General features: G+C 36.7%; 1 protein-coding gene across 3 annotated transcripts in view; it reads right to left on the bottom strand.

The window, feature by feature from the left end:
• Positions 1-15,274, bottom strand: part of APC (APC regulator of WNT signaling pathway) — a 111,166-nt gene that overhangs the window by 12,807 nt on the left and 83,085 nt on the right. For 2 of the 3 annotated variants that reach the window (XM_071581442.1, XM_071581441.1), the window contains exons 8-15: positions 13,250-13,354; positions 9,622-9,744; positions 6,543-6,921; positions 5,105-5,200; positions 4,148-4,287; positions 2,711-2,788; positions 1,044-1,160; positions 233-447 (exon numbers count right to left, since the gene is read on the bottom strand). In XM_071581442.1, the coding sequence (XP_071437543.1) occupies positions 233-447; positions 1,044-1,160; positions 2,711-2,788; positions 4,148-4,287; positions 5,105-5,200; positions 6,543-6,921; positions 9,622-9,744; positions 13,250-13,354 (1,253 nt within the window). The remainder of the gene's footprint in view (positions 1-232; positions 448-1,043; positions 1,161-2,710; positions 2,789-4,147; positions 4,288-5,104; positions 5,201-6,542; positions 6,922-9,621; positions 9,745-13,249; positions 13,355-15,274) is intronic. The other variant, XM_071581443.1, reaches the window with a different exon arrangement.

The following is a 15,274-nucleotide window of genomic DNA, read 5'->3' as shown; positions in this document are numbered from 1 at the left end:
ATATGAATGCTAATCAAATCCTATTACAAACATGAATATTTAGCTTTTAGTACAGTTCATCACTAAAAAGCAGCAGCTATTACTCTGTTTGGATATTCCTGTTATTTACGTGAAATACCTGCCTTATCAAGTGTATTAACTGTGCTTAATTACTATACTTAATACATGCATTCATATTTAGGTTCAATCACAGAAAATATTAAACATACATGTGGTACAGAAGTGTACCTACCTGTGGTCCTCATTAGTAGCAATTAAGCTAGAAACATTTCTTAGTATTCCTCCTCCACTTTCTATGATGGCTAACGTGTTTGTTTGGCTCCGGTACGTCAGTGTGCCGACCAGAAACGCAAGAGCACCATCGACAGCACAAATATCAGCTTTGTTCCCAGTACAGTGTGCTGACAGATTCCATAAGGCACTCAGAACACTTTTCAGGGTGGATTCCTGGGGAAACAGCAAAAGGACAGAATGAGGGAAGTTTTCAGCTGTTGACTGCAAGTTCTCAGAAACACATAAGTCAGCTTTAAGGAGCTATGTGTGCTCCAGCTTCTGCTTTCTGGGGGGCTAAAGGTGATTTTGGTTTTTGTTAACTTTGCTCCTTCCTTCAGCTGTGGACTTAGTATTACCTGCCCCAGAGGTTTCAGAATTATGTGTTACAAAACTTCGTTGATGCAACAATGATAAAAATGGCTTTAAGAGTAGCTGGCAGGACACTCTGGGATGGAATATAATCCCTTCAAGATACCAAAAATTCTATCTAGAAAATTACAGAAGTGGCAATCACTAACTCAAGAGAGGTTTTATTACATGGCAAAATTATAAACTCTCCTAAATAAAATCAGATCAATCCTAGAAGTTTTGAGGTGCCATTGCTACATTGTGGTCTGCTCTGTTATCTCAAAACCACTCTTCAAAGCAAGTTACCAAAACCACATCAAATGTTTGACCAATCACTTTTATCTAAAAAGGACAGTATTTTTGTTTTGTGTAAAATAAATGCAATCTCTCAGAAATTTATCTCAATCACTTCTAGAGGATACCTTCTTAACTTCTAAAGCACATTCCATCAGTGCTTTCACACTTCCAACTTCTCTAAGAGTCTTCTTACTGTTCACATCTGCTCGCCAGGACAAGTTCCTCAACACACTTGCAATGACCTGCAAAACAAGAAAGAAAAATAAAGCATCTCAAGGTAGCTACTTCTTTAGCAGGTTATCAGACTTTTCTCCTGGGACTTCTCAAATGCTGTAACTAATTAACAGTGGTCACGTTCAGCTACTGAACTAAACTTTGCTAAAATCTGCTTTTTATTGTGTTGTCTGCTAGACTGTTTTAACATTTCAGTATGTAGTTTGATCAAAGCTACCTGAGGGTACCTAAAACAGAGATTTGAAATCAGTTTCCCTGCTTTCCATACATGTTGAAAATTTGGTAAAAAAAAATCAATTTGTTCTCTACTCTCTACTCTTATGACGTTATTGGACTAAGGGGAGATTTGTATAGGGTTTTGTGCTTGGAAAATAGAACAATAACACTTTCCTGTCTTGGAGATAGTATGATCACATTAACTACTGACTATAAAGCTCTTTAAAGTCTTGTTAAAATACACTGCACCTTTTGCAAGCAGAATAAAATCTGCACCTTTTGGACTGAGGCAGATCAGTCCAGAAGCCTTGGCCTGGGGATGTGGGGCTCTTTATGGGATCCAGGGGAAGAGCATTCTGGAATTGTAGAAGACTTGTCACAGGATGTGAGGACCCAATCATTCCAAAGGCAGGAAACTGGGTGAATGGAGGTGATTTGGGGAGGGACAAGAATGGGAATTCTCAGGGGACAAAAAGGCATAGCTGCATCTGAACAGCTGACTGGCTGATACACTTGTATGGCTGAGTACAGTCAGTCCCATATTCCTACTAAATTCCATTTGTAATTTGTCCTGAGTGAAGGACTTCCTGTTCTGTGTGTGTGGGGTCTATATGTGGCTGTAGCCATGAGATCAGAGGGCCCATGTGCCTGAGACTTCAAGAATACTAAATACCTACTCAAATATTACATCAGAGTATACCAATAACCCCTATTATAATTCTAATATTTAACTCAATTTTAACTACCCAGTTCCTCCTGTAGTGGAGAGAATTTTTTGTTAACAGTGTTCTAAGATATAAAGTCAATTTAACTTAAAATTGTTCTTTTTATCTGATGATTCACTCAGACTGCAAGAAAAACAGGGTTGCCTTTCAGAGAGCTATTCCAGTTTGTATACAGTATGCATTAATTAAAGTTGGCTATAAATTAATATTTAATAATTCAAAACAAGTGCCATAACAGTGAAGAACAGTTCTGTGCTCTCAACTCTCATCCTAACCACTTCCTGAAGACTTCATTTTCAGGCTGTTTTCTTTACAGAGCAGGAGCCAACAGATCAGATGCTCAGGGGTCACACTGAACACATCAAGATCTCTCAAACTTACCTTTACAAGTGGACTTCCACTAACAGATCAGGGTCATAAAAGCAAGTTTTATAGCCCATGTTGCAATAAAAATCCAGCAAAAACCCCAAATCCAAAAACCCTCAGAACATGAGTCCACAGATAAATTTTTACAAGGAGAATGTACTTAATAATTAGTGAAATGAGTAAAAGTACAAACTTTGCATCAAGGTTAAGACAGACAACAAAAGAAGTATTTAATCTCAGAAGAACCTTACCTGCTGTAAGTCCTCACTTTCAGACTTCAGTTGGGCTACAAGAGCTCTCATGCAGCCCTTCATGGAACACAACGTGGCCTGTCAGGAATCAGAAGAAGGAATAAAGTGAACAGTTTTATGACACTTTGATATTTTAAGCAAATCATATCTGAAGTTCAATAAAAACTTCGTAAAATACATTGCCAACAATAAATATTTGTTTTACAACTACTAAAAGTTAAGCACAATATTTGTTTCAAATGGTAAAATTGTGTTAAATTTTTGTATTTTTTACAACAAATCCAGGACATGATCTGGAACTTTACTACCTTGGAAACCTTCTTTACTATGCACCAGATAAATACCCCTGTGACCTATGAATGTGCTGAGAACTACTTCTACGGAGTCTGACAATCGTGCTTTTTTTTTGAAATAAACACATTTTGAAAAATAATATGAATATTTAAAACTGACACAAATATAACAACGTGTGTGACTTTTTAAGAATAATGTAGCAACTAAGACGCTGCAAGGCTTTGAAACAATTTCTGACAATGCACAGTTAAAAATGGTGCAAAACCAAATTATGGGCCCAAAGTGTGCTACTCATCAGATGGACAACACGTGCATTTAAAACTCAAGAGTACTTCAGTTTATGCTACAAACCCAGTAACCTGTAGCAGTTACTGACTGGATGACGTAAAGAGCCAGTATTGTCAAGCAATTCACTTGCAGCAAGGATTTATGCTTTACTTTTGTCTGAAACTTGGAACAAAACCTGAGTTCTCTGAAGCCTGTTATTTCCTTTCACTCCTGAAATATCCTCTCCTTTAGAGCAGAAAGATAAGTCTTCTTGGTATGAAGTTTTCTTAAGATCCATAACTTGGCAAAAACTGGGTCAAGAATTTATCAGATCTTTTCTATCTTTTGAAAGACAGGTCGTTTTCAGAAATTGGAGAATCAGTTTTCTCTAATAATGATTGAAGTAGTGCCCAGCATGAGCCAAATATGCTTCAAATATTTAAAAGGTGGCTCCGGCCTGAAGGAGTTTGGAAAATTTCATTAGGAAGTTTTAGTATTGTTAAATAACTGACAACTTCAGAAAATTTGACTCAATTAGCAGTTTTAGTTCAACATCATCAGAAAAATCAGTCATTACATAATCATGTGCCATACTAACCTAGTGCTCATAAAAAAAATCAAGCCAACAGATAAAATCTTAAGTTTCAGGGACAAACTAGAAGTTATTTCATATGAGAGCCAATACTACACTTGAATGACACAACATTCAGTTTCTGGTGGTGTCAGGAAGAGGCTGGAATGAGAGAGGCATTTTGAACTTCTGCTTTGAGTTCAAACTCAAAACCCTGTGCTGGAGGTTTATCACCTGTGTTGAGAACTGAAATTCAAACATAGCTATGAACTCAAACTAGTGCATGTTTACAATTCTGCCCTCACCTTGTTTGCCACATCTCCAAAAGTCAGGTTTGTCAGGGCCATTCCAGCATACCTCCTTAAGGTAACACTGTAGTGGTCATTTGTGAGTCCATACATTTCACAATCCACTTGCAACAGTTCAGCAATGGCCTGCAAACCTCCTTTGTAAAAAAACAGATAAGAAAAAATAGTATCTGTACTCTAGTATCACAAGAACATACATACCAAGGACTTGTATTTTTAAATACAGAACAAATCTCAAACATTTTTAAGTACTGTCTCTGGATCTCAAATCCTGTGCTTAGCAGCAACCAAAAGGTAAGACAGCATGACACTGAGATTTCAGGGAAAAATGGAAGCAAGAGGGAGTATGAGAAGCAAAAAGCACACTCATCTTTTAATTACACCCAGCCAAAATCCTGACAGACTCGCATCAGTTACATAGAAGTCTACCAACTAAATCTAAAAATTACTCATTTAATTATTACAACTGGATATTATTTTTTGAGAAAAAAATGATACAATATTTTCTTTGATAAGTGGCAAATTAAGGAAAACTGCATGCATAGAATTTACTGAGCATGGACTAAAAAATTCAGGCTTTGAAGCAGGAATCAATGCAGGACAAAACACCCCACCAAAACACCAGTGAACAACCCTCCCATCCCAGGAAGGAGTCTCCATTTTAAGTTCAAAACTTCTAAAATTGCCAACTTCCATACTAATAATAATACTCTTCCAAAATTCACAATTCATGTCAGAAAAACCAGTAACTGACATAATAATTTATCCACTGGGAAATGGTGGGGTTCATTTAAACTGCATTTATCACTTACAGGGCAACAACTGACACAAATGAACTGATGATGTGCTTAAACTACTAGGAAAAAAAAAGCCATATATCCAGAGGTACACAAGGAGCACCAGGGTTTCCAGGAAGCTTCTCAAAGCAAGTCAGAGAAATACAGCTGATCTTACCCAGCTCATTCATGGCATGCCTGTGTTCTTCGTCAAATGAAAGTTTCATCAGAACACACACTGCAGGACAAATCTGATGATCCACCGGAGCAGGCACTGATTCAGAAACAGATAACAGTTAGTATTTCCTAGGTGATCTTGTCTAGATTGTAAGTTTTCTAAAGCTAATCTAATCTTAAAAATAAATCAACTGCAGTTTTATTCAGGCTTTGTATCTTCCCAGTAATCCATGAACAGACAATTAGTTAAGAATGTTACTAAGAACAGTGTGTACAATACTTAACACTGAAAGACAAATCAGGGAGGATCCTGATCTATGTGTTGAGTAAAATCTATGACTTGCAATACAAAAGTATTACCTTATTATTCTTAAAAACTAATAAACTTTTTGAAGCAAATCAGTATGTTTAAATATTCTGGTGGCATTAAACAACATGTCACCTAAAGTGAAGTTATCTTTTAGGGTGTTACAACATCATGAAAGGTTAATTAACCACTTTGTTTCATAACCTAGGAGTTTTTAAGTTCATGTTTTTGTGAGTTAGATTGTGGATAATGCAGAAGTGGCATTGATATATCTTGCTCTGAGCCCCATTCCTGCCAAACTGTCCTTGGGGTGAACACTAACATATGGGAAGCAGCCCCTGATTTCAGCAGTGCACCTGCCATGGACACCCACAGAGGGCATTTATGGAACATCCTCAATTCAGAGAAGCAGCTACGTAATCCACAGGGCTCAATCTCCTCTTTTTTCCCTAACTGTTCCCTGAGAAAAACCCAACTCATTAATGGTATTGTGTCTTTCATATTTTAAAACCAAGTATTCCATCATTATAAATAATGGCTTATATTATATTGAACAGCTCGAGACTCTTTAATTTGTGCTTTCTGCCCCTCTCCCAGATGGAATGTGGTATCTCCGGGATACATCTGTATGGAAGGCAATTTGGGATTGTTTATCCATTAACGTGATTGAGTACATATTCAATATTAATTTACACATTACAAATACGAACTACTAGAATTACTATCTTGAAAGCACACCAAGGTCTATGATTTAAATAAAATGTTTATAAATAGGGTATTGTATCTGTAATACATACTATTTCATAGAATCATGGAATTGATTGGGTTGGAAAAGACCTCCAAGATCAAGTCCAACCCTTGGTCCAACTCCGGTCCCTTTACCAGATCATGGCACTCAGTGCCACGGCCAATCTCAGGTTAAAAACCTCCAGGGATGGGGAATCCACCACCTCTCTGGGAGAGATTTCCAAACACTATTTCCACTTAAAAAACCCCCAAAACATATACACACATATAGGTATGAGAAAACTTGAATACATTCAACAAGAAGTCAGATTAAAACTGTCCTTTCTGTAAATTCACTCTTTTCAATATATCCTTGAAATGTTTTAATATGGCTTGCAGAACCTACTTGGGTTTTTGTCTTGGTCCATGCCTTGCTCGTGTGCCTCCTGCCACTCCCAACACGTCTCACAGTAAGCACGGATCTGCTCCAGCAGATGGAGCACACGGATTTCCCGCCTGCCTCGCTTATCGTCGGGCTGGGAGTGAATGATGTTGTGCAGTGCAGCGCTGGCTCTGGCACGGGCCTCTTTGCTACCACGAGAGTTTCCTAACAAGACAGAGTCTTTATCGTTGCCATGTAAAAGCTGGATGAGGAGGGGAAGACATCCAGACTGACGCATGGCTATGCAGCTGTCCTGGGAGCTGGACATTGCTAGCAACGTTCTTGACATGTCATCTTTATCATGAGTACCAAGCATTGATAACAATGAATACACCATTTCCACCTGCAGGTCAAATGATTTTAAAAACAGAGTTACATTTTAAAAATACACATTAAATTAAAATGAAATTTGAATGGCACATATGAGCAAACCCCCCTCATTTAATGGTTAAAAAAATTTTGCTATTAGAAAGAACTAAATGCTATTACTACTTCAGCATCCATAATCTTAATGAAGTTCATTTACTGCTTAAGTGGCTGGAAGTGAGTGGTACCTGTGACTTTATTAATCTACAAGACCAATAGCAAAGGATTCCACATTTCCATGGTGCAAACAGATTAAACAAATACACTAATGAAACTGTTTCAGTTTGGGAAAGTCACAATGTCTTTAAAATTAAATCTCTCATTAAAAAGCTGTATGAATGACACTTTATTATGAAGACATTCTTTGGTGAAGAACTGCTATGTGGCATTAAATACAATTATTCTAGACAAAGGATAAGAATTATTACAGGAATTTTTAGTTTACATTATGTTAAAAAAATCTGATAATATATTTAAATATATATACTTATATATATATATAAAATACATATTTAAAGCCACCGTTGCCAGATTTTTTTAACATAATGTGTATTTTTATATATAAATTATATATATACATTATATACATACATTTAAATTAGAGACACTTCAAGTTAACTGATAGTTTTTTGTTAGGATGACTGACTTGTATATGGATCAGATTATCTTGAGGAAATGCAAAACTAAAGAGTTAAATTAATATTTTTTGCAATGTTACAGGAATAAAACCAGTAAAGCAAACAAATGCTTATTTAAGGTATGTGAAATACTGAGCATTTTTCCAATTAAATCAAGGCACAAAACCCCAGAAATCCCAATTTAACTTGGAGTAAGCAAATTTCTCATTAAAAGTAGCTATTTTTGAGTGATTCCCTAGGCTGTCATGCAATATTGTAGTCAATGCACTATCTGGTTTGTATTCCCACTCTTCAGTAATAACTTTCAATCAAAAAATGCATTTGATTGTTCTTGTCAAATTTTAGTAGAATAACAGGATGTTGATGACTTTAGATACTACCCAGAAACTACAAACTCCTACAGCCAAGATAAACAGGAACATTCAAAGTCAAAGCACAACATAAAGAAACTATCAAAGGCAATTGTAAAGTGGTAGTGTGTGTTTTTCTTTAGAATATACTATTTGAGGAAGAAATGAGACTTTGGACCATTAGGGGAAGTTTTCTACTGAATAACTAGACCCCTACCCGTGAATGATTTCATTTGGTATCTTCAATGACAACTCAAATGTGTGCAAACACACAGAGTTATGAAAAAATTGAATAGCAGCAGGTAGACTAAGCAGCAAGTCTGGTAACATCCACTTCTCTTAACACTATAGGATTGCTGAGGCAATAGAAGTCTCAGAATCTGTGAAACTGTGATCACACGCAAAATCCACTGAAATAGGAGCCAGTTTTGTGAGAGTGTGGCATCCCAGTTTGGAGTTCCTACCTTCCTGGTCTGGGAAAAACCAAATTTAGCATTAGAACAAACTGCTTTGACTCTTAACGGAGAGTGAATTTAATCTGCTTTATGCATATCTCTTGGCAGATATTTCAGCAAACAGCTATAATCCAGTGTTAATTGCATTTGGAAGGTAATGTTTTTGCCAGAGAATAAAGCTCAAGAAGCCATCAAAATGAGGCCTCCTTGTTGCAGCAAATATATTACAGGAAAAATTAAGAAAAAAATAAAATTCTGTTTGTCCATCTCTGTAAACACACACTGCCCACAGACTCATCTCCTCCTGCATCTCCAAACACATTCGTTCACTTAGAATCTCTACCACTTTCCCTTCTGCTCAGGTATTAATATTAGGCATTTCCTCTTCCCCCAGCACTCTGTTCAGCCTGTTTCTTTGCCTGCATCCTTCCACACTCAATCCTATTCCCTGCCTCCAGGGCTTCCCCATTGTTGGTAGCTGTGGGGAGTTCTACAGTTTGCAGTGAAAAGTTGCAGACAGACAGATCAGCTGATGTCACTTCCACTGGGGATGTGCAGGACTCAAATTACATCATTTTAAAACCTTTTTTAACAACTTTTTTAAGGCCCAAAGTAATTAATACTATGCCAAGATAATAGGCCTGGCTTCCTAGAAGACTGGGCTGGGCTCAGCACACCACCCACAGTATCCACACTGCTGCTGATTCCAGGGGCAGTATGAGATCCAGAGTTTCATGGATTTGCCCTTTTCTTTCCCTCTCTTTTCATGCTGCACATATACTTTGAGTGCCATCTGTTGTGGACAGACACGGTGAAGGGCTTACATAATTTTTTTGTTCATTTAATTTCTTGGCAACTGCATCTTTTTTTGTGGATTTGGACTCTGCAAAAGTATTTGCAGAAGTGCTCTTAAAAAGGTTAATTTTCATCGCTGATTATAAATCAACATCACAAGCTTCTTAAGATATTCCAGTAACTTCTAGGAATAATTTGTTCCTTACTATAACAACTCTTAACTGATCATCAACAAGTTAAAACAAAAAAAACACACAGACACCTCCATCAAAAACAACAAAAAAAGAGATTTCTGTGCATGTATTTTAAAAGTTGAAAAAATATTCTGAAATTTTAACCTCGTAAAGTTACTATGTATGGCTAGATCGTTCAGCTAATATTAGTACTGCTGGCAGAAACAATGAGGTTATTGTATTAGTAAAAATGTAGCATTAGCGACCTGTGGTTTGTAATCTTCGGTTACCTTGGTACCCAGATGACTTGTCAGTCTGCGAGGAACAGAATAGTTACTACCAGAGCTCATAACACTGGCTGTCTCGTGGTCCATTCGAGCAGCAGAACCCTACAAATTCAAACAGCAACTCAGTATAAAACAAGGTCTGAGTGAGAAAACAACAATTTTCTAATTCAGTTTCAGCACTGGGTGAATTGTACTGACAGTAATGAACTGTCAATTTACTTCTGTTGAGTTGGGTCCTCTCTGTCCTGACATAACATCAAGGTCACTGCTAAACCCAGTTTTATTAACCACTTTTTCTAAGATTTAGTCTCAGTAAAATTGAATTTTCACCAATAATTTTCACAGAGTGAAAAAAAACAGCCTCAACTTTTATGTCAGGAACTGCCTAGTATTAAGAAAATGATCTCAAGGACAAGCAGTGACCCTATTTGATTTATGAGTGGCTGAGTAACTTTATAATAAAAAATTATAAAATAATACTGACCCTACTTGATGCAATTTTCCTACAAATTATTGTAAGTAGTATGCTCCTACCTGTATTAGAAACACCCAAATATTCGCATGTTTGTCCCCTTTTGTTTAGTGTATTTATATTTTTTCTTTTTCTGCCACCTTTTATCCACTAATTCTCTTTTCTCTTTTAGTTGCTGTTGTTTTCTTTCTTTCTTTTTCTCTGCTTCCTGTCTGTGAAGTTTCCCTTTCCATGTCACTCCCTTCCCATTTGCTTTGGGGAATTCAAAAACTTATTTGTTTAGTGAACACTTTTACTATCAGAACAGTGTTTTATTGAGGTCTGTCTTTGATCCTCTAAAAAAGCTAAAACTGTTAATGTTTTCAAACTATATGGATCAATAGAAAATACACAACACACTGAAGGAAACTCCACAAAAGACACTTTGAAATAATTTCTGTGTTTTCCATGTGCGCCATAAAGAAAGAATACTCCTCTCTGATTACTTGCTGTTCATACACTTTAGCATCTTAAATGTGAAGTTGAAAGAGACTATAAGTAAAAGGCAGAAATAATATAATGCAGTGTTTCTACAGACAGAAAAAAATCTACTTATACTGGAATATGGAAACACATTATTATACTCATTTCACTCTCCCACTTGAATCCAAAAGATCTGATGCAGGTTCCAGAAGAAGTACTAAGCTACAATGAGTATAACTAGCATGATTTAAATTCACACAATTTGTTCCAATGTCTATTACCTATGTAAACAAGCCCTTATTTTCTCTGTTGACTATAGGAAAAAATCAAAATCTGAAAGCTTAGGATAAAAATCACATTGTATTTTCTCAATTATTTATTTAAATAGCATGCAGTACTAAGAATATGGGAATGAATACCCAGATTTTTACACAGAGCAATCCCTTCATAACACCTTGACCTCAAACTACATTCAGAGGAGGTTCAACATAATGTACATGCCAGGATTCCCCACTATTACTCTCAGTATGATGGCTTTATCCAGGAAGGTCAAAGCAACCTAAGTTTGAAGCACTACCTATTAGAATGCACCATGGTGAGGACAGAAACAGAAATATTTTTCTGTTCTTTCCCCAAAATTGTTATCAACTTCAATTCTGGTAACTATTTCCTTCAGACCCATCACATCACCCTGTGACTTGGAGGATACCAGGATGCCCAGTGAAGAGTAACTACATTTCTTCCTGGCTCCTGAACACTGAAGTGAAAGAACGAGTGGAAGGTGTGTGGCCATTCACCTAAGAAAATGGGAAATGGAAAGGAAATGTTGCATAGCCCTTTCCTGTGTAGAACCTTCTCTTTCAAAATCTTTTCCTGTTTACTTTGTATTTTTCTCTCCTTTTATACTCTTCCGTTTTTAGCTCCTTGTTTTACTAGGCTTGCTACTTAACCTGTCAATTTGGTAATTTTCCCTATCTTGTGACACGTTTTCTTAACAAGATGGACAATCTGAACCAATTTCTTTATAAATCTTGCAAAACAAAGGTTTGAAAACAATTTTACCTAGGCAGGAGGATAATAAGTGTAATGGAAAAGAGATGACAGCTGAAAGATGGTGCAGAAAAGGATATACTTGAATACTGAAAAATCCTGGATTCAGTTGACACTTTCAATTAACAGTGACTGAAAAAACAGTTAGAACCAAATGATTTGATTGAAACTCTTTTTTCCACACCATGGAATAGTGATTGCTCAAGTATATTGAGCTGGCTTATCAGAAATGAATTTTACACCCAATCCATTAAACCTTCTCTGTCTGGACTTGCACTGAAAGCAAATAATCCCCAGATGGCTGTTTTAACACAGTTACAGTGCTCTGGCTCTGCCCACCTCCAGCAGGAAGGAATATGCATGTTTTATACATTCTTATAAGGCAAAGGTCAACATTGCACAAATCCTCCACATAAGGTCTCAAGTGAAGTACAAGTGAAGCTTCGATTTGCTTAAGTCTGCCAAGACACAACAATCTCTTCTTCCTTCCTTCTCTGTTAAATACATTGTCCAGAAAAACTCCTCATTCATCCTCCTAAGATGGATGATACAGCAATAATGCATCAATTATTTAAATAAATTATGCTTTCAGCCCCAAAGCAGGGCTGACTATTTTCTTCCCAAACAATAAAGCTGTCCTAAGAATTAAGAGTCAAAGCCTCAATCAGATATGGATGATAAGAATGTAATTCCAAATAGTGATCAAATGTATTTCAAAAGCAAAATTATGGGCTGTGCTTTATGTTTAATCAAGTGAAATATTGCAGCCAAACCACAATTCTTTCTGATAACTCTTCCTGTACTAGAGTTATTCAGAAGTATTTAAATAATTCTACTTCCCTAGAGTAGCAAAAATATTTTGCACATGAATTCAGCTATTAAATCTGTAGTGTGAAGTTTTAAGAACCCAAATTACTTGTGGGAATGTCTCAGCTACAGTTGGAAATCATGAAGGGAATGACCACTGTAAATAAATGGAAGTATCTTTAGCCAACGAGAGAAGCCGTAAATATTGATAAATGTGGGTTTTAAAAGACAAGTAAAGAATTTAATGTACACCTCAAAACATTCCACTAATAAAAGGAACAGCAATGAAGCATCATTTAGAAGCATTTAAATAACCCTTCAGCCTCCTTCCAGCAGATTACCTCATTGATACTATGGTTTCAAAGCTTTAGATAAAACAGTATGACAGAATCAGTAACGAAAAACCTGCCACGGTTCTCTTTTTTAAAAAATTATTGGTATTTCAGTGGTAATTTCCAAAATGAAAATTTGAACAATTTTCTATAATTAAATCACATTTCTAATATTACAATTCACCTACAATAAAATACATTTTCCGTAGTCATTCTTGTTACCTCCTTCAAAGCATTAGGCTCATTAATCATTTAAACAAAGGAAAAAACACTCCCTGCATTATTGAATATTTATACTTCACCTTATTAAAACACTTCCTTTCAGTAAATACAATAAATTTTCCACATATAGATGGAAAGAAGGAACATATATTTTTTTTAAATGAGCAGGCATGCAAACACAGTAAGGTAAATACCAACACGTTAAGAATCATACATGTCAAATATTTAATTATATGACAAACAAACAAACCACTCCATTTACCTGACCAGTACTGCCAGCTGCCACGTTGATTTCTGCTGCTCCTTGACCTTCATTCTGCCTCTCTGTATCATGGGAACCTGCATCATGCTTGCTTTGAGGTGCTCTCTGTTGATAGAAGAGTTTGGGAAATTACATACGGAAATGAAGTACACATTGTATCATTCCAGGCTTTCTGGACTGTGAACCGTCCCTGCTGCACCCTCACAAAGCCACCCAACAAACAGCACTTTGCATTTCACAACCCTGAGCCTCAAGAATTAACAGGCGAGACTGAGCGTCTTCAGGAGGCTGCAAGATGAAAGTGCAGCCCGTCCTCTGAGGATTACAGCCCTGCAAGACAAAGGATTCGCTGTGACACACACAACACCATTTTCCACCAGCTGTGCTCACATCCCTATCGGATATGTAACAGAACTGGAGCAAACAACTGTCTGCTCTGCACTGCCACGTGATCCCTGCATTTACTGGGGACTACGGACAGCACTGCTCAATTAAGCTGCACATTCAAAGACCAGTAATTTCTGCTTAGATAGAAGGATATCTGTATGTGAGAATCCTTCTAAATGTCAAGGACAAACAGTGCAGGAATTACCACTTTGACAGAAATAAAATTGATATAGCCTGATACTGATCCATCTAATATTCTGTCAAAATAAATTTAACTGATGTGGCAAGCTGGTACAGACAGGTTTCAGTTCCTTTAGGAAACCAGATTTTTATACATCTACATGAAAATTAACTTGGTGCCCCTGCTACTGACAGGGCTCATGAGAGCAACATGAAAATCAGGCCTTTAAATACAGTTTCTTAATAAAGCATTTAGAAAAAGTGAACAGTTACGAAATATGTGAAGTATCCAACATCATCTATTAATACGTTTAAAAATTTCAGGTTTTTAGAAAGACATGAATAATCCTGTCCATGAAACTGGCTGAAGTCTGGTGTAGAAAGCAGGGTTATTTTTTAAATATTAGTCTTGTTGCCAAACCTCGTTTCGCAGACAAGAGGCCACTACCTTAACAGACAAAACAATTAATTTCTTTAGCTACAATTGGCACATTACACAAAGTTATGGGCTCAGCACTGTTCTTGAGCAGTACAGGTTACACAGCACAGGCCTTACCTTGCTTTAAGGGCATTTTAATTTGATTTTTAGCAGGAATATACTGCTCTTCAAGGGATGTACACTGAAATATCTTTAGTTACCCAGTGACCAAACTCACACAGCATCACTGGCATAAATAATTGTTTTGTTCATACAGAGTCTCAAACCTAGAAAATATTTAATGTTGAAGAGAACTTCAGAAACCAATAATTAACTATAATACATGTGAAGTGATAACTTAGGGATAAACTTAAAAATTGAATCTATAAAGTTTAACTCAAGGAATAAGGTATGTCAAAGAATGCAATAACATTACACAAAGTAATGAGAAAACCAGAAAAAATTATGGGTAACATGTTTCTTAACATTGTATGTTCTGTTATAGAAAAGAAGTAACCCCAATAGGCTATTTTTTAAAATCTGCTCTGTATTTTTAAAGCTCACCATCTCTCACTGTGTATGAAATTATATGCTACTGATGCTCATACAGGAACTTTTCTGTTCCCACTGCAAGAGGGGAGGCCCCAGACAAGATCAGGCCTTGCTGCACTCTGTGCTGAATACAGTACAATTAATGCTGAATCTTTGCCTCACAACACTTTCAACTTTTTTTGAATAAACTGTAATTATGAGTTTGAAAAAAACTAGATCTAAGCCTTCAGTATAGCTCAGGACAGAATTTTTCAGTCACCAGGTGACATTTTCAATCCCATGAAGAAAGAAGCACTGAACATGCCTAGAGGGGAACAGCTCATTAGCAGGGCCTGGACCCACTGGCCCAGCTGAGGGAATAACACCCCTCTTCCAAAAACACACCTGGGGCTTGGGTGATATCTATTAAATATCTGTTAAATAGTTCTGCTACATCTACAGCACAGACACACAGGTATTTCATTCCCTGACCTTGACACTCTCTGCCC

The sequence above is a fragment of the Pithys albifrons genome, chromosome Z (assembly GCF_047495875.1).
Source record: "Pithys albifrons albifrons isolate INPA30051 chromosome Z, PitAlb_v1, whole genome shotgun sequence".
In the NCBI taxonomy this organism is placed as follows: Eukaryota; Metazoa; Chordata; class Aves; order Passeriformes; family Thamnophilidae; genus Pithys; species Pithys albifrons.
Note: the sequence above shows the minus strand (reverse complement) of the source record. Positions and strands in the feature narration are given on the sequence as shown.